The sequence below is a fragment of the Salvia splendens genome, chromosome 11 (genome assembly GCF_004379255.2).
Source record: "Salvia splendens isolate huo1 chromosome 11, SspV2, whole genome shotgun sequence".
In the NCBI taxonomy this organism is placed as follows: Eukaryota; Viridiplantae; Streptophyta; class Magnoliopsida; order Lamiales; family Lamiaceae; genus Salvia; species Salvia splendens.
Genome location: NC_056042.1, coordinates 33,492,058 through 33,512,110, shown reverse-complemented (window position 1 = coordinate 33,512,110; position 20,053 = coordinate 33,492,058). Strand labels below are relative to the sequence as shown.

General features: G+C 36.8%; 3 protein-coding genes across 4 annotated transcripts; 2 read left to right on the top strand and 1 right to left on the bottom strand.

The window, feature by feature from the left end:
• Positions 1-1,832: 1,832 nt before the first annotated feature.
• On the top strand, positions 1,833-3,471 carry LOC121754246. Its single transcript, XM_042149621.1, has one exon. The coding sequence runs from the start codon at positions 2,092-2,094 to the stop codon at positions 2,503-2,505; it is 414 nt and encodes a 137-aa protein (XP_042005555.1). The 5' UTR covers positions 1,833-2,091; the 3' UTR covers positions 2,506-3,471.
• A 3,692-nt stretch (positions 3,472-7,163) lies between these two features.
• Positions 7,164-16,052, bottom strand: LOC121754242 (diacylglycerol O-acyltransferase 1A-like). 2 transcript variants are annotated; one of them, XM_042149613.1, is made up of 16 exons: positions 15,451-16,050; positions 14,937-15,017; positions 14,633-14,706; positions 14,467-14,542; positions 13,668-13,735; positions 12,757-12,880; positions 12,445-12,543; positions 11,500-11,601; positions 11,275-11,411; positions 10,756-10,837; positions 10,611-10,631; positions 9,683-9,745; positions 8,989-9,036; positions 8,836-8,898; positions 8,191-8,244; positions 7,164-7,611 (listed from the first exon to the last, which is right to left on the bottom strand). In XM_042149613.1, the coding sequence occupies exons 1-16, from the start codon at positions 15,868-15,870 to the stop codon at positions 7,507-7,509; spliced, it is 1,617 nt and encodes a 538-aa protein (XP_042005547.1). In that variant the 5' UTR covers positions 15,871-16,050; the 3' UTR covers positions 7,164-7,506. The 2 variants fall into 2 exon arrangements, with proteins under 2 accessions (XP_042005547.1, XP_042005548.1); XM_042149614.1 differs by lacking the exon at positions 10,611-10,631 and having other exon boundaries at positions 15,451-16,052.
• Positions 16,053-16,417: 365 nt separating this feature from the next.
• Positions 16,418-19,446, top strand: LOC121754243 (cyclin-L1-1-like). The gene is made up of 9 exons (XM_042149615.1): positions 16,418-16,550; positions 16,811-16,992; positions 17,200-17,281; positions 17,386-17,526; positions 17,716-17,885; positions 18,093-18,369; positions 18,554-18,962; positions 19,067-19,102; positions 19,207-19,446. The coding sequence occupies exons 2-9, from the start codon at positions 16,841-16,843 to the stop codon at positions 19,275-19,277; spliced, it is 1,338 nt and encodes a 445-aa protein (XP_042005549.1). The 5' UTR covers positions 16,418-16,550; positions 16,811-16,840; the 3' UTR covers positions 19,278-19,446.
• The last annotated feature ends 607 nt before the right edge of the window (positions 19,447-20,053 follow it).

The window sequence follows — 20,053 nt, the reverse complement described above, 5'->3', positions numbered from 1 at the left end:
TCAGATTCGGAAAAGATTTCAAAATCATCGCACCGTTTCGAATCCCACCTTTTCAGGATTCAACGGCCGGATTTTACTGTCGCATTTAATGCAGTCACGCGCAAGGCACGTCCCCTGACGTCAGCCTCCCCCGTACCTTTATCCAGAATGCCGAAGTGACTCGCTTCGCCGAAGTGATTCACTTCGCTTTTCGGGGGGGTAGTGATGGGGTACGTACTAAACAAGCCCAATAGCAGTGACGGCCCATCAGCCCAAAGCCCAAGGAAGAGTATCAGTTCGGCATTACCAAAGAGTTCGGCCCCAGCCTACAGCTCGGTAAAAGCCGACCAATCAAGCTCTACTCTCAGATCGGCAAAAGCTGCTCGGCAATAGTTCAGCAGTTCGGTCTCAGTATTCGACCGAACTGGGAGATAGTGGACTCATGCAGAACCTCCACGACCTCCACTACACGATCTATTTAGTGGTGTCAACTCATGCAGGATCTCATGCATGATAGCGGACCAAACAAAGAGATAGTGGACCCATGCAGGATCTCATGACCTCCACGACATCCACGACCTAGTTAGTGGTGATGCAAGCCACGATCTTAGTTCAATGTATAAATAGAACTTAGATCAGATAGACTAAGGGAGAAAAAAGCTCTCTAGACATCAAATATCATATAGCAAGTCTGTATTTGTAAGCTGTAAACCAGATCAAGCAATACAATCTTGCCCTCCTTTCTTCCCGTGGACGTAGATTTACCTCAGTAAATCAAACCACGTAATTCCTTGTGTCGTGATCTATATTTTTTTTTACCCGCATTTATTACTATCAAAAATTCGTCCAACCATCAGGGAAATAGAAACTTTATTTGGGATACTGTTAGTATTCAAATACTGTAGCTCTTTTTCTGGCAAAACCAATATTAAATACTAATAATCGGTATTAACTATTAACCTTTAAAATTATGATTTTGGCCTAATTTCGATATCTGTTGTATATCTAAACGATTGAATTTTACGTGACAAAATTGAAATTTGGGCCAGCAAAAGATAAGCTTATTTAAATCAACTAGTAGCCTAAATTTATTTAGATAAAAAAACGTGTTGCAAACCAGTACTCATTTATTATTCAAGTTGACTGCATCATTAATTTAATGTGTTTAAATATATGTGGTCCTAAAAGATGAGTTCAAATTGACAAATGATAAATAGGTGAGAGAATATATTAGATGTATGTCACATTCTTATATACTCCCTCCGTCCGCTTTAGCAGTCCCGGTTGAATCGGGCACATGTTTTAAGGAGTATTTAAGTGTGTAATAAATAAATGATGTAGTGGAGGTTGGGTCCCATTTTTAAACAATTTATTTACTTTTTACTTTTAAGTGTGTAATAAATAAATGATGTAGTGGAGGTTGAGTCCCACTTTTAAATGATGTAATAAATAAATTGATGTAGTGGACATCAATTTTTATGCACCGAGTTCAACCGGGACTCTTAAACAGGGACATCCGAAATTGATCAACCGGGACTGTTAAAGCGGGATGGAGGGAGTAATTACTTTGCCATGTCTTCTACTATACACACACCATATTTAAATATCAGTATGTATGAATGATACTCAGCTCAAATGTTCATAAACTAACTCATTTTATTTTATATTGTATTTTATCTGAAACAGTTGCAAGTTTTATCGGCCAAAGAGTATGAATGGTATTATTGGCCTGACCATATAGTAGTACTTTTATATTATTCACCTATTAGCCTGTTATTATAACACTTGCAATTAATTTATTAAATGTTGTTTTGTCAAAATATGATTACTAAATTATATGCAGGCGGTGCAATTTGTAAAAACATATAGTAGTAATAAAATAAATTACTACTTATCAATGTTATTAATAAATGAAAATAAATAGATTTATTTAAACAAGGCAAATAAAGGAATTTTGCAGGGTCAGCTTCTTGTTAATGACGAAGTCCACCACCGACACAACAACACACAAGTAGAATTTCTACTCTCCTTCATCACATATGCTTATATCATTCAACCATTCATCCACTGAGATTATCACTATAAAAAATTAAGTTCAAAATTCCTGCAGAAATGGGGGATTTCAGATCCAAATCGTACAAGAACGAGCAGCTCGACAACACCTACGACTATTACTGCACCAATTTCGGCAACAACAATGCCAATTTCAAGCCATATTCAAACCCTAGCGGGATGCAAGATCTGAGGTGCTACAGCGCGTCGTGCGCCTCCTCCTCCGCGCAGAGCAACGGCCAGCTCGACATCGTCGTGGCTGGCGGCGGAGAGCAGTGGAAGTTCAAAAAGGGGAAGTCAACGAATGGGGCTGATGCGAGGAGCTGGGCTCTGACTGATCCGGAGCTACAGAGGAAGAAGAGAGTTGCTAGCTACAAGGCTTATACGGTTGAGGGAAAAGTGAAGGGATCGTTTAAGAAGAGTTTTAGGTGGATCAAAGAGAGGTATACTCTCATGGTCTATGGCTATAGGTGAATGTATTCATCTATCTCTCTGTCTCTCTCTCTCTCTAATTTTGGCCTAATTTCGATATCTGTTGTATATCTAAACGATTGAATTTTACGTGACAAAATTGAAATTTAGGCCAACAAAAAGATAAGCTTATTTAAATCAACTAGTAGCCTAAATTTATTTAGATAAAAAAACGTGTTGCAAACCAGTACTCATTTATTATTCAAGTTGACTGCACACATTAATTTAATGTGTTTAAATATATGTGGTCCTAAAAGATGAGTTCAAATTGACAAATGATAAATAGGTGAGAGAATATATTAGATGTATGTCACATTCTTATATACTCCCTCCCTCTGTCCGCCCGCTTTAGCAGTCCCGGTTGAGTCGGGCACATGTTTTAAGGAGTATTTAAGTGTGTAATAAATAAATGATGTAGTGGAGGTTGGGTCCCACTTTTTCCAGCCATGTAATATGCAATTCAAACGGAGAAGAACATACCTTCCTCACCTTGGCGTAGAATCTTGGCATGCTATCTAACGTATCATAACAAGCCCAAAACTGATTGACACGAAACTGGTTTTCATCACGCATCTTCTCAAAATCACTAAATTCTGGGTCAGGCTGAACGAACACACAGGCTGCAGCAGGTATGCAAAGGGGTCCCAGTGAACTTTCTGCCATCGATTTCTAAAAGCTAGAAGTATATCAACTTTAGTAGAAAAATAAATCATATAACTACAAGACAGTAACTCTATGATCCTAGTAACCAATATTCACAAGAATTTCATCACATGTATTAATACACTGCAACATGCCAGCAAATACAGTTCTTTTACCTGGAAAACGTTTCCAAAGTTTATGTTTCAAATCTTTTATCTCATGCACAACTTTCCATGGATTAGTGTGATACAATAAGCCATTTTAGGAGGGGACCAAGAAACTTAATACATACTCTACTTCATTTACAAGACCCAACAGGCAACAGGACAAAACTGTTCTCATTAAGTATATCTCAAGATTAATCCCTGCAAATGGGGAAGTTAATAAGAAACTGCATAAATGTGGAATTAATAATCTCATCTACCTCACTGGAGGAGTGAAAGAATGGCATTTATATAGCATTCAAACAGTATAATGGACTACAATAATCACATGCACTGGAAGTCTCCCAAAATCTATGCTGAATGCAGGTTTTGCCTCACCCAAAATGAAGCTTTTACTGACAAATCACACCCAGACGTCAAGAAAAAAGGTTAAAAAGCAGCGCCAACCAAATTTCATCCTCATGCGAGACTAGCTACTCATGAATGTCACCATACAAAAGGAAGAAACCGAAGCAGTGCTCAAAATGCACAAAAAAGAGTGTTGAGATATGTCACATGAGCAAACACGAATTTGACGGGTAATGAAAGCTTTTCTCAACTATTTAGCAACTTCAATTCGAAAATATGGAATCATATTTGCAAGTATGAAATCACACTACGCAGTTAAAATAGCCGATTGCAACAAAATCAACGGAAACCCTAGAAACGACCGGAGAGATAGAACTCCTAAAGCCACAAGCAAAACCATATAATACAAAACGAAATCAAGCACCTCGGCACTTCAATTTTCATACTCTTAAGCAGACAGCATTGACAAATCTCACACCAAGTAACGTACTTTGTGTCTGTCCAGAGAAAAAGAGTGAGAGAGGGAGTCAACGAGTGGGGAGCTAAATTTGAGGTTGTCTTGTGGTGTTTCAATGGAGATATACTGCAAAAAGAGAGGGAAAGAAAAGGAGGGAAAAGGCCGGATTGAATTTTTTTGAAACCCTCAAAATCAATTCCTCGGAATTTTGATTATCCCCCAAAACTATTGGTGTGTTCCATTAGCAGCTTGCAGGGATGAAACGAGGGTTTTTTTTGACTGATCACAAGAATTTATGGAACAATCTAGAACATGGGCTTGGGCTTTGATTGGATTGGCCCAATGGGCCTTGCTTGTTATGGACTTGGATGGGATGTTAATCGGGCCAATTCACTTATAGTTACGAGTTATGTCTTACATAACCGGACTATTTTCGATTCAAGCTACTAATTGGGGTATGTTTACGAGTAAAAATATCTCATCGTCATGAAATTTCGGTGTTCCGCTAGCCTCTCGGATAGTGATTTGTGAATTTGTGTAACGTTTGTGGGTTTTATTGGTGATCATATTCTTGTAATAACATATATAGCATTTTTACTCGATCGAAGCAACTAATTTTGCATTTATTGCGAATTTGAGTGTCGTCTCGACCTCAATTTAAAGATAACTAATAAGTAACTATCCGAGATACCATAATTTGACACATTTTTCATAAATAATTATGAGGATTTTCAAAAATTACAAATATCTCAATATGTGATATCTAGTAAATTCACAAAATAATTGTTGTCTACAAAAAGCTAAAACAATGGTACGATATGGAAACTAGCTAAAGTATAACTATACTCTTATAGTCGAAAAATTCAGAAAATCTCAAAATTCAAATCGACATAAAAAGAGTACTGAGGAAATAAAGAAAATGCCAAATATATGTGTAATTACATGCAAATAACCCAACATATTGTCTTTTGTCATATTTTGCAAGGTGAGCAAAAATCAAAAAACGAATACATGAATTGAACCAAACAAAATTGTAAAACTTGATTCAATTCTTTTGGATTTCAGTTCGTTTTCATTTTTTTAGAAAAAACAGGCAAAATTCCAAAACAACTTAATATTACATCAGTCCATGAAAAATAGTATTGTTAATCCCCCCAAAATCCAAAACTAGTCATTATCCATTGTTGAATACGACTACTAAAATACTGGGTTTAAGATAAACACTAGTCGAACATAATACAGTCTGAAAGAAGGAAAGAGTATGAGAAAATAAACTGAAGTTTAAATGAAATTAATACCGACACAATAAACTGGATGATGATGAGGGCAGAGCTTCGATAGAAAAAACTATGCATAAAGAGAACTTGTATATATACAGATAATGCTTTGCAGATTGTAGTGTAAAAATGCATGGAGTGACTACCATATTTATGTTTTAATTGTTTAAAATGTTGAGCTTAGTTAAAACTTAAGCCCTCAGCCCAAAGACCAATTGCCAAGATCCAAGGCCCATGACGCGTGGCACGCTACATTGGCGAGGTGGGGTGAGTGGCGACAGCGCGCGTGTGTTCTACGCCATCTATGTCCACTTTAATTATTACATGAAATACTCTTCCCGTCGCACTAAATATAAAATATTTGCTTTTCGGCACGAGATTTTATGTAGTGTTGTTTTTGGCGTGCGCGTGTTGGTTCTACAAGCGATCCTAGATGGTCGTCGATCCTGTCGACATGGCATCGGAACATCGTTATGTTTGGGCAGCAATACGAAGGCATAACGATTTACAAACACCATGTCGCGTATCAATTAATGAATTAACCAATAAGAGCGTCCACAATAGGTGAGTCGCGGTGGTCTATTGCTGGACGAGGAAGAGCCGTAGCGGCGCTGCGGTGGTCTATTGCTCGACGAGGAAGAGCCGCGGCGGGGGGCGAAGCCGCTTTTGCGGCGTGGACGGGGCGGTGGTGGTGGAGCCGCGGCGGTGTTTGCCGAATTTTTTTAGTTTTTTTTTAAAATTTTATTCTTAAAATTTTTATCTATAAAATATCTATTCCAATTCATTTTTTTCATTCCATTCCATTCTATTTATTTTTGTCCAATTAATATTGTTCCAATCCAATTAAAATATACCAACAATTGATAAAATAATGTGATTTGTGGCCGTTGCGTGACTGCTATTGGACTGGACAAGTTTTTGTGGTTGTGCCTTGTCGGAATCGTGGTTGTTCCACTCTATTGTGGATACTCTAAGTGCTTGTTTGATAGGCTACATGTTTTAATATGTGATAACTCAAAGTGAAATGATTTATCTTAATTTTGTAAGATAACACAATTTTACATTAGTGTTTAATAGTTTAAGATATGAAATGAGATGATTTGTTTATATGTGTGAAAAGACATGTATGCCCTTCTTATATTTATTTTTTTTAATTGAATTTACTTATAACATAATTAATGATTTTAGCATAAGGAAAAATTTAACAATAGCAAACTTTATTAATTAGTATAAGCAAATAAAATTTAAATAGCTGAAATTTGAGGGGAATAGACTATCGAAATTTGAGGAAGGACTATTAAAGTCAAGAGCATAAATTTGAGAGATAGATACACAATCACACCTTTTTTCATTGATTGTTTATCATAAAATAGCTATTTTATGCTTGCTTTGATCGGACCGAGTATTTAACACGGGCATCATTTATATTTTATCTAGGCTACCAAATGCCCATTTAAGGTTGATAACTTAACTATCTTACCTTAGCCTTACCAAACACCCCTTAAATTGCGCTGCAACATATGCGGCATTAGGAAGGTTTATGGTACCCATGGGTTTCAGTGTGCTACACATCATATGTTATTATCACTGTGGTATATATCTCAAAAAAGACATACTACATGTCATTGATCGAGGAAAAGTCGGAAGTAGAGAGCATTCCAGACCTCCAACTGCTTGTAATAAATATTTACTTGCTGTTTTCTCTTATTTTTTTCCAGCCACATTTCTTAAAGCACGATCTCAAATGACACACTTAACGGTGGACAAAGGGAGTACATGAAAACGCTCATATTTTCGCCAGAATTTACATATAGCACATATAAAAATAGTACAAACTGAAACCATCTCCAGAGTCTGAAATTGTCAATGTTTCATCAAATTTTAGACCATTCTGTATATTTTCTTGAGGAATGGACAAAACTTTGATGGCCCCTTACCCACATTACAACAACAAATCATGAAGTTCTCTTGCTATGGCTGCTACCATACTACTGCAGGCCGTTTCACACAGATAAGATGGAGCAAGTTCTCTGTTGGCATATAACTAGGATTCTTCTTTTCTCCTCGGGGAGAGGGGTTATCTGCTTGGAAGGTTATCTTTTGAAGACGGATATCCCTACCTTGTGCTAGCTTTTCGATTCATCAAGTCGCGGTAGTACAGCAGCACGCACATAGGTTGACCGAAGATGCAGAAGAAGCACCAAAACATCATATTGCCCACCTGGTGGAGAGTATACATTATAGGCAACTGATTTTTACAAATATTACCAATTTATGGATCTACAAGAGCGAAAGAAAAGAAACATAGAATCTCCCATAAGTTAATTATTTGAGACAAAGTAGAGCTTCTGCACTACTGATGTTAAAGGGATCTTTCCGTGCTAATACATGTCTTCCAAACTTAGTGAAGGAACTAAGCCTTTTAAATGGGAGTCAAATCGAGAAATTAGAATGATACACTGGAATCTCAGGAGAGTAAGGTAAGTTTCAGATTCATACAGGACAGCTTTGGAGAAAGGTCTAGCACATAGTTGTTATGAAGACAATTTAAGGTATTATAAGATAATTTTCACATCATAAACCGATTATTTGCAATTACTCTAACTAGAAGCTGTACTCAGCATAAGGAACAAGTCAACTTAACGTGGCCACAATACTAATTTTTTCCCATTTCTGTTTCTTTGTTGGGGGGTTGTTGGGGTGGGCATTCTCATAAGGTCAAGTCATTCACTGTCAAACTGGTAAATAAGCATGGTAAATAAACAAAAGTAGTAAATGTGATAAGAAAGCAGAAGCCTACCATTGAGTTTTTGAACTTGTCTTGTAAGTAATTAGTCACAATTACAAGAGGAACCTGTTCAAATACAAAGTAGAGGAAGGAATTAAAAATCCACCTTCAAAGTGACAAGCAGTGAAAATCACTGCAGCAGTTCTGCCATGTTTTTATTCGATGAAGATAGGCTGATAGAAACCAACAAAGTCTATTCTGTTTTCTCCTTACTTTTCACCTCATTTGAAAATTCAATGCAATACAGAAGTTGATTCATTTCACCAGCATTGCAATACTAACTGACATTGTAAACTGCTCTCTCCATGCATTATATCTAAAATTAGTGTTACGCTAATTAAAACTTAAATTTGAGTATTTCCTGGATCCAATGTTAAATAAATAATCCATATGCAGATTGGTATATTAACCATATTTACTGTCAGAGTTTTTATTTGTGCTACCACATTACAGTAGTACAATGCAGGGGATGCTGATAAATTACAATTAGAGAGAAACGTGTGCTATTGCCCTAGGACATTTTGCCTCTGAAGACAAGCATCCCCAAATACTACGTTTTTCTGTCTAAACCTCACAAGATATCATTAAACAATGGCGTCATGTGTCATGCTGGATTATGGATAGTCAGATTTATAGAGTAGAAAAAAAAATTCATACCTGAAGCATGACACCAGAGAATGCCCAAAACTTGAATATGTGGCAAGGGACAGCTACGCACAACTGTTTTGGCACATGTAACCCACAATTATCTAACACAGCTAGAGTTCCTAAGTTTCATGAATAAAATAAACCAGGAGAAGGTCATCATACCTCATGGAAAATTGCAGAAACAAGAAATGCAATCAAAATTGCCACCATCTGCAACAGAAACCGAGGGAATTTAAAAATACAGGTAGGAAATATAAATATCATTAATCGCCAATCCATAACCACCAATATAATAAATTCAGAAACTAGCAGAGGACAAAGGCTCTTATAATATGGACAACATTATCTAATTGTTTATTGTGGGGCACAGTTGAGTGGAAAATACCAGCACCTTATTTTTTTATTCTTTTGATTTATTTGGTCAAAGAAATTACCACTTACAAAAATATAGTAATAAGATGGGCGATATTTTGCCAGTATGTATGCATCACATACTTCCACATGGAAATTATGAGAAGAGCGATCAAGCTTCTAAATTTTACTAAAGAATGAAATCTATCAACAGGATCAAAGATATAGGAAGTTAGAGACTGTAGAAGGTCAACAGAAATGGAGGCAGCAGCACTGGTAGCAAACAAACAAATTGATCTGAGCTTGTTGGATACTAGCAGTTGCACACAGATGTCAGATTGTATGACATGTATATGCTCATAAAAGAGTAAGACCACACGTGAAAAAAGATAATTTGAAGTTGAAATTTAAGGTAATACCATGAAAATAACTGCCTATAACCAATAGATCCGCACATGCATTCACAGGAAGTTGATTAACCAACATACTGGTTACATGAAAATACCTTTGGCAACCCATTATGTAGAGACGGGCAATATATATGTCGAACCATCCATTTATGGACAGGCTGCGATGGAAAAAAGATAATAAGAAATTGTACAATGGATGATAGCAACTGCAGTAAAACAGTAGAACTAAGATATGGTGGCAGAAGTGGGATAATTATGTACGTTCCGATTATGTACCATATGATACTTCTATGCATATTTTATAAAATAAAACTAATACCTACTCGTTGATACTAGTATTTGATATCTATTTTGAAACAGAGAAACCATAATTGATAATCCAGCTAGCCCAATTAATTTGGTAAAAATTTCACAAAACATTTTGCTGAATGGAAATAAGCACTTATGGCCAACACGAGACATGAACATTATTAAGAGTTCTGATTTGTTGAGTAACCTGTTTCTCCTTTACCCAACCCATTTTCCACAAGCAAAATGCGTTCCATATTTCTGCCACCACCTAAGTTTTAGAAGCTTCACTTAAGCTTAACTGATAAAGTTGTTGGGCACATGATATTATCACGTTAATCTTTTTAGATAGAAAAGGAAAAAGGATATTTATGCATCTTAGTGAGGCTCTATTAGCAAATATTATGGACTAACTCATTTCAGATAGAGAAGGAAAATAATGTTTATGCATCATATGGACTCACATAATGGTGCACTGTGTAATGATTAAAAGCAGATTTTCTGACAGCCATTAGTTGCTGAAACTATAAGTTAACATTGCTTGCATTTGGGTACTACTGCACTAGTGTTGCTTATTACCCATTGCTTTAAATTGTTATGCGTTCTAAAACTAGTAACCCCTTCACCCAACCACAACCAAATTCCATCATAACCATGTCGGAACACTTGTTTGACATGTGAGTTCTCAGTGTGATGATGTGAGTCCACATTATAAATAAGCTCTGAATAACTCACCATATTCCACATTCTCCAATACTGACGAAAGTAGCAACATCGTCCCATCAATACATTGTAGGATTATCCAAAATAATTTGTCAGCCATGATTTATGTTCTGATAAAGAGAATAGCAGAGAAACAATAGAAAAGGATAGTGTTCACCTCCTCAACGGTCTTTGCATTCCACCAATCCTTATAAAACTCACGGTCCCCAAAGCATAACAGTTCAGCAAGTATATTTAGCCTATATCATAGCACTGCATGTAAGTATATGATCAGAGTAATGTAATTAAAAGGACAAGTTAAGTTGAGTGGTAAACATAGTTTCTCATCATACAAAGGCTTATAAAACCAGAGGAGAAAAAACACAGCCACACGCCATAATACTTCTTGAACAAAGTAAAGCATATTAATCTATCATATTCCCTCAGTTTCCTAAAAATAGGAACTTTTAGAACGGCACGGGTTTTAATACAAAATTGGTAAAGTAAGAGAGAGAAAGAACAAGTGTGTTAGTGGAAAATGAGTCTCACCCTATAGAGAGTAAGAACTTTCCTATTATGGAGTGTTTCTACTTTTAGGAAACAGCCCAAAAAGGAAAGAGTTACTATTTTTAGGAAACGGAGGGAGTAATAATTTGACTGTGAATATATTTATTAACTTTAGGAAGAACTAACATACCAGAGGTGAAAAAAACAGTAAAACATGCAAAGCCACACGTATAAATTTGGAACTGAAAGCTTCAAGACCCTCTCCACAGCATACAAAAGATTCCCTTTCAGGGGATGTTGAGAATTTTGAACAATCGGGTTTATATACTGCATCATAAAGCAAACTATATTAAAGCCACATTTCAAGTTAAATAAGGTGAACTATCTAAATTGAAGAGCAAGAAACAGGAATTACCTGTTCTATAATAAATCCCATGAGTCCTGTGAATATTACCAGTTTAATGAGTTGCCTTACCACCCAACCCTTCCGAATGCATGATGTTCGAGGGTAGCTTGGCTACAAACAACAGAACTCACTTAATCCAGGCACAATCACATAAGCTATAAGCACTTATAGTTGATGTTCCACAAACCAGAGTAGTGCTAAGGACTTGCACGGTTGCACCTCAGAACGGGAGCACAAAATTGATAAGTATAATTTACAGGGATTATGTTACTGATAATGACTTTTCCTTCTATGCAGCTGCTTGACAATGCACATACTTTGCTCTTACAATGTTAGTACACACTACAGAATGACTCCAAATGACATTTATTCGCCATGTTGGCTTAATATGCACTATCAAGATTGGATGTGTGAGCTTGAAAAAGCACCCAGTCCAAGTAACCAAGGCATTAACTGAATGTTAGCTCAGTACATTTTCCTTGACTGCTTTAACTGATAATGAAATGATGCTTCCTATGTAACATCTTCTAAACAGACACAAACATGTTTAAGAACATACAAAATGCACAGTAGTCTTAGTAGTATATCCAGATTCCAGTTATAAGTGAATTTGTGTCGCACATGAGTGAACACCTAGCAAATCGTATTGAGGACTTTAGGAGCCCTAAACTTGGTAAGAATGTCTCACAAGTAAAGACTAGGTTTTTAACGTAAGGAGAAAGAGACTTCTTTATTCTTGCAGCATAGAACACACATGGTCACTAATCAGTTACGCATTTTCAGAATGCGTAACATCCAAAACCAGAAGTAATAAAAGTATCCCATTTTGGGAATCTAGTTCCCACGTATGCCCATTTCAAGAATTTTTCCCACAAATCTACACTTCAGTTTACTAAAACTGATTGAAGAGTGAAGTGTGCTTTCTTTATTGATGAATTGCAAGAGCAAGTATACCTGGTAACACAATGTAGGAGCAACCATGAAGTAAACCAGACTCTTAAAGCTAACATCATAAGAGTAGTCGAGGTTCCAGTATCTGGATACAGCTTCCCACTGACATCATACAGTAAACTTGTTATGAGAAAATATCCAAGCATGACTCCATCTTTGACAAGAGATAGTGTCCATGCTTGTTTAGTACAATCCTGATGTTTACTTGTTTAGTACAGAATGTAAGGACTATTATGCCGATACTTGTATTATTAATCTTAACGGGAATACTTGTGACAGAATCACTAAGATAACATAAATATTCTCTCTCATTACCTTATCCTGTGATTTTGCTAGTACTCTCAAATCATAATTTGTGTGTGCATATGAAACCAGCTTCAGCCATACAATGCAAGCAAATAGCATCAACGCAACACCTGATAGAACAGCAGAATCACACCTGTGCAGCAGTTGAATAGGATTTTCACACCAGGATTGTATTTTACTCCAGTTCAACTAAGATCTCCCTACAGAATTGCTTAAAACTAATGTTTATAATATCATGTCAGAATTTTAAGGAACGCCCTCCACTTTTCAACTGATACTGGGATCTGCTTTATCGGTTTCTGAGCAATAAAAGTTACCTGAAAGCGGACCAAAAGGTCCCTCTATTTCAATTCACTCAGACCAATAATTCGTCACAGTATTAATTTGTTTATTCAACCAGTTTGACGGGTAATTGCAGAACAGGTTAATCATAGTTCAATGGTATTCTTCTCTCTAGCCAAATCTAAGATAAAATTGAGGGGAACATTAAAAAAATCTTATATATTACTGGGACTATAGGCCATCTTCAAAGAAGAATCTAAACAAGGTAATTCTTGACCTAGGTTAAGGGATCAGCATATTGAAGATAAGAAAAACACTTAAAAATCCTGCACTACCTTCACAACCTTCACATATCAGAATGCAGTAGTGCCGGAATTGTTTTCTATATTATGTCCAATTATAGTGGTCTGTCAAATAAACAATCATTACAATTTCTACCTAGAGAAAGCCATCAAACCATACCAACCATACCAAATAGATTGGTGGGCGGCCGCAAACTAACGCCAGTTCAAACATTCCAGATGAGTATATGTTCATAAAATCTTTCATGTCAAATCTTGAAACAATCTCAAAGTGCTAATCACACAATTCCCTCATTTTAGAAACAATGTTCTACTTTTATAGTACTGAAGACATACCTAAGAATGACAACAACCGAAAACAAGATCGCCATTGTTGTAATTATTACATGTAGAAAAACTGCAACCTGCAACAGAATAAATTCAACTAATACTATATTCACAAATATTATTTGCATGGACCATTAAGCACAATGGTCAACTAAGCTCACACCACATAACAATTAATACTAGGAAGGTCAACCAACAACAATGTAAAGAACACTATAGAGAAATGCCCCTACTGCAACAGAGGCAGAATTAGTAAGCAAGCACAATGGTGGGTAAGGCACTAAGACCTATTATCAAAGAAGTAAGGTAATGCCTGTATTGGATAGCGACATAGAGTAAAAGTTAAAAATAAAACTGAAGTGGACTAAGTTAATTAGTCTGAGAAGAGTAGTTTCAGTAGTAGCTAAGTTCATTAAAGGTAGAGAGTATGCCCACATAATTAGCAAAAAGCAGCTAAACATCATCAGCGATTCAGCATTCATAACATTATCAACTGTACCAAAACTCTCAGGGTGTAAGTGACACTAAAATGTTCATGTAACTCAACTATATGACTTTTTATGGTATCATAGACAATGAAGCAAGGGACTGCTATGATGATTAAAAATTCAAGTGGCAAACTGTGTCCATTCACATTTGATGTGTACACAAATTAATAAATACTCCCTTGCTTTAATCATGGTTCAAGAAAGAATCTATGCAGCTTAGCATAGTATTGAAAGGAGAGTAAGCATAAATATCATCCTCTACATGAGAATGCTGAACAAGAAAAACGGGGGGAAGGAGGAATGAACCGACATTTACTTACCCACTCATGTATATATTTTAGTTTCACCAACTTCTCAACAAGAAATGCAGCAAGCGCAAAAACTGGAAGACAAAGACTGCAGAAATAATATAGAAAAAAGATACGGTGAAGATAGCCTCTTACGAATCCTCCCAAATTTCAATAAAAGGGTACAAGATACAATTACCAACACATTAACAGTGGCCAATCACTAAGTGACGTTGAACTAAACCAAAATCCTGCTTTGATCAACCACCCATACTGAATAATGACAGCGTTAGATATTAGAGACAAAAAAATTAAAGAATTCCAATTAAGATGTAGCAAGTACGTACTTAACTACATGAAAGAAAAAGAGAGAATATTTCTTAATGTATACGTTTGATATACATGCATCAATGATAACTAGAGACTTCAGCTAGCAAACATGTGATAATTCAATGCAGTGATATTTGCACGGGTAAAAAATGGCCCTTGTGCGAATTACACACCTTCATCAAATTCTCAATTATAAGTCTGCTATTTACAGCAACAAGCACCACTACACAAAGGTTGAACAGACCAGCATGGCTCTGCAAGAAGACAAGTAAATCATTATTGAAATGTGAAAACCAAGTTTTCCCCTTCCTTTAAACCAACATGTGGGGTTAAGGGAGTTCAAATTTAATATCACCAACTAATTATTGCTTTATCGAATCCAATATACTTGGCCTCGTTTTCTGAATCGGGTCAAATAAACATCACAAGAATGACAAACTATAACAGTTATTCTTATGATTCTTCAGTTCAAGCATAACAGTTACTTCAGTAAATTAATCACAACATAAATGTTGCACTAATCTTCGGTCCTTATTAGCACAAATCAACTATGGAAGCAGCTCAAGCAATAATTATGAATTCAACATCATATATTCCAGTAAGAAAAAATTTAAACTCGGATTTCAGGAAATCTAAAACTGTTCATGCAACGCCATGTAATCTAAAAGAAGTTCAAGTCCAACCTACCTGTTTAAAGATAGCGTCGGAGCTAAGAGGACTCTCCTTATTTTTGCGGTGAGCAGGCGCCGCTGCTCTGAACATGAATTTGGCGGCCATTGCGTCCGTTCCCTTGGCATTACTACTTTCTCCACCCTCCTTCACTTTGCCCTCCCTCCCCTCCTCATCCTCGTTGCCATAACTCAACTCCCTATCCTGCTTCCTGTTCTCGGATTCCGCAGCTCCGCCTCGGGAATTCCGCATCAAACTAGCGCCGTTTCTGTCACCTCTGATGTCATTGATTGCGCTCTCAGCCTCCGGGGAGCTGGAATCGGAGCCGAGGACAGGCGGAACGGAGAGCCTCCGTCGAAGAGTGGCGTGCTGCGCGCCGCCATTGTCGGCGCCGGACGACGTCGCGCCGACGATCTCCGGCGAGTCCATGATCGCCATTCGCGTGGAAAATTGAGGGAAATTTGAAGTCTAATTCAGAACTTCGCCGAGAAGAATTCGGTTCAAGAGAGATGAATTGAAAACACGGATTTAAATTGAAAATAGAAATGCTGAGGGAAATTAATTAATCATGCATTATTTTTATTTGTAACTATGGCGGCGTATTTTAGCTTTAGCGGCGCGCGGTGGCATAGCCCAATCATTGCAGTAAGCCAATAACATTCATTTTGTATTTACAATATGCATTTTCTTTTTCTTTTTTTTTCTAATTATGAAATTATAATATTGATTGGTAATTGTCTTTATCTATATAGATAATCGTCTTTATCTAAAGACAATTACCAACTAATGTAATTGACATTGATTGGTGATTGGTAATTGTATCTAAAGATTGGTAATTGTCTTTTGCTAAATAAAATAGTGAAATTTCTATTCATTGATAAAAGTAATATATGAATAATTAAAAAGAGATTAAACCAAAGGGACTAAAGTAGAGTAGAATGCAAAATTCTCAAAATATTGGGCATAAAAGGAATAATCTAAATATTAAAACCCCAAAATGAAAAAAATAGAATAACAGTTGAATTCATCAATGCTTCGTTTACGAATGAACACTGCTGCAGTGGAGCCCTAGGTGGCGATTTCCCGCTCCACTCTCATTGAAATTTCGCCATTTCTGTGTAAGTTTTTAGTTCTCACACTTCAATTTACGATTCTTTATTTTCTGCTGCTATGTTTTGTACACTTGCAATTTTTTCTGTAAGAGTTTTCTTCGAGTTTTCTTAAGTTGGCAATGAGTTGTGGACGTCTTTGGGTTTGGATCTGATCTCCGTATAAAGTAATGCTGAGTTTTGAAGATAACATAAATGATTGCTTACCCAAGTTCTGTGGTTTCCCCTATTTTTAGCTTTAATTTGTGAATTCATAAAATTGGTGGCAGGTTGAGTATCCTCGCGCTTGGTGAAAGAACATGATTTATACAGCAATTGACACGTTTTATCTATCAGAAGAACAGCTGAAGAGTTCACCATCTCGTAAAGATGGCATTGACGAGGCCACTGAAACTACACTTAGAATCTATGGTTGTGACCTCATACAAGAGAGCGGCATATTGCTTAAGCTGTATCCTTTTCCATGCCATATTCTGTTTATTCGATTTCTCTTACTTTGTTGCTTTAGCGTATAATCTTCCATGTTTCTGTTACATGTAGAAATAATCTTATGTTGCTGCTGAACTGCAAAAAATATCTAGTAAAGTGATCACGTAGTACTATATGTGAGTCACCTTGTCCTCTACGTTGGCTTTCTAATTTCCTTATCTATGCTCAGACCACAAGCTGTTATGGCCACTGGTCAAGTCCTATTTCATCGCTTCTACTGCAAGAAGTCATTTGCTCGGTTTAATGTGAAGGTCTCTTTTGTTTACCCATTTGTTCACACTATGCCTAATCACATTTTTCATTTGGAATCTTTTTTATTCTATTGTGACTTTTGACTAGATTCATTTATTTGCAGAGGGTTGCAGCTAGTTGTCTCTGGCTTGCTACAAAACTTGAGGAGAGTCCTAGAAAAGCAAGGCAGATACTGATTGTCTTTCACAGGATGGAATGTAGGAGGGAGAACTTGCCAATAGAGCATTTGGACACATCCTCCAAGGTTAGATTTTACTACTGTTATATCTAAGATGCTTGTTTTCATATTTTTGATTCGCTATGAACTATTTTATTCTTCTGTTGATCATTCTTTATCACAATCTAGTATCTCAAATGGTTAAGTACCTGAGTTGACTACTTGACTGTGTTTATATATTTGGGGATTGAATTCATGTCTTTTGTTCTTTAACAGAGATATGTGGATCTGAAGGCAGATTTGATCAGAACAGAAAGGCATCTTCTCAAAGAGATGGGTTTCATCTGTCATGTTGAGCACCCTCACAAATTCATATCAAATTACATTGCTACTCTGGAAATTCCCCCAGAACTCAGACAAGAAGCTTGGAATCTTGCAAACGACAGGTTTAACTCAGACAAAAAACTTTGAATTTTGTCTTTTTTTCTGTTGAAAAGGTTTTTTATCAACAGCTTAGTAGGTTCGCTTTCTCCATCCATAGTCTGACATTGCAGTCTTAATGTGGATGTGTGGACCAAGAGTTTTTAATCAACCAATTCTTTCTTGACAGTTATCACACAATTCTGATGATGTTCTTATGTTGCGTACAACAGTTTGCGCACGACTTTGTGTGTGAGATTCAAAAGTGCAGTTGTGGCATGTGGTGTTGTATATGCTGCAGCCCGCAGGTCTCAAGTGCCATTACCTGAGAATCCTCCATGGTGGAAAGCATTTGATGCCGACAAATCTGGAATCGATGAGGTTTGCAGAGTTTTGGCGCATCTGTACAGCCTTCCAAAGGCCCAGTATATTCCTGTTTGTAAGGAAGGGGGTTCCTTCACCACACCTGCTAATCGATCATGGGATTCACCACATCAGTCAGCTTCAAAGGTAAAAACAACAATGTTATACTTTTTTTGGGTTTCATGTTAGTTTCCAGTTTTTCATGTTTTCATGTTCACTATCCTGCTACCAAAACACATGTGAATACATTTTGCAATAGCTATTAAATTTCTCCATCGGAATCGAGTAAGCAAATGTAGATGATCTGCTTGTATCTCATACTTCTTTTCAGGATGGTCAATTAGCAGGAACAACCACAAATGAAGACACCAGTACTGCAAAGGCTCCTTCCACTGCTGTCAATGCAGAAGCTGGTAAGGACGAACTGGTCAAAGCTTCTCTCGAAAAATTGAAGGATACAAAGAAAAGTGACAAGGATGGTAAAAGCACAACAAATGGCGGCGACTCAAGAGAGGAACCTCAGGCTAAACTGTCATCGGACACTAGGACAGAGACAGGTGGCGAAAGGATCAAGGAGAGGGAGAGAGACAGGGAAAGGGAGAGAACCAGGGGCAGAGACCATGATAGAGGCCGGGATTCTGACAGAGAACGTGGACGGGATGAGAGGGATGACTGTGAAAGGGGCAGAGTCAAGGTTAGGGAGAGGGTTCATGGTTCAAGGGACAAAGGAAAAGATTCTGGTGAGCATTATTTTAGTTATCTTATATCTATATGCTCTTCTCAAATTGCTGTATATTCGTTTATAAGTACATTATTCAACTTTCTTACTGACCTAATCACACAGGACGCATGGAGAAGTCTTTGCATCATTCTTCTCGAGGTACTTCTACTCGTCCTTTTTCATATACTACTATATCTAGGACCAATAGTTATACAAGCAAAATGATAATTTCTATTTCTTTGTGGAAATATTTTTTTGATCAGAACGAGACCATCACAGCTCTTCTTATGCATCAAAAGAGAAGGATCGCCGCAGGCATCATTCATATGCTTGAATGAAACAATGGTGGACATACATGGGAGCATGGGGTTCGAATACCAGCGGCGCGGATGACTGCTCTTTCCTCTATACTTCACTAGATGTAGTTCTTCTCACTGTTGTACCTTTACATTTTGTGAACCTTTAATTTTTTTTAAATTTTCTCATACCAGTAATTTTATTTATTTCTTTCGCAGTAGTAATTTTTTTACTATAGATTTGGAAGACGATGAAGTGAAACTCAGTTGATAATCCAATAGGTTAGGATGAATAGGAAACCAATTATTGATCCTTTTTTCTAAAATAATAAAATAAAATTGTAGATTAAGTAGGTGGGAATGCATATAAATTTTAAGAATTTATGATGTTTCCCCAAAAACATAACGCAGTGGCATTTTTCAAAATAGTTCCAAAACTCTCTTTTTATATTAGTAGGGTATGGATTTGAAATAAGTTGTTTCACCTTCACACTCGAAAAGTCTATGTGCTCGTGAGATGCCAATTATAAAAGTTACCAAACTTGACGCCAATTTTATTTAATCTTGATTCAACATTAGAAATACTATATTGTTTTCTATGTTAGAAGTATATGCTTAATACTTTTTCACCTCTCTGAGTTGTAGTCTCAGTTTGAATTTATTGAGGGTCCTATTGAGTTGCATCCCATAAGAATTAAACCTACGAATTTGCCAATTAGAGTTGGGGACTTTAACCATTCAGTTTTAATGCTTAGCCAGGATCCTTATAGCCATGCATGGTGAATAACCGCCCAACTTTGAACTCCAAATTCAT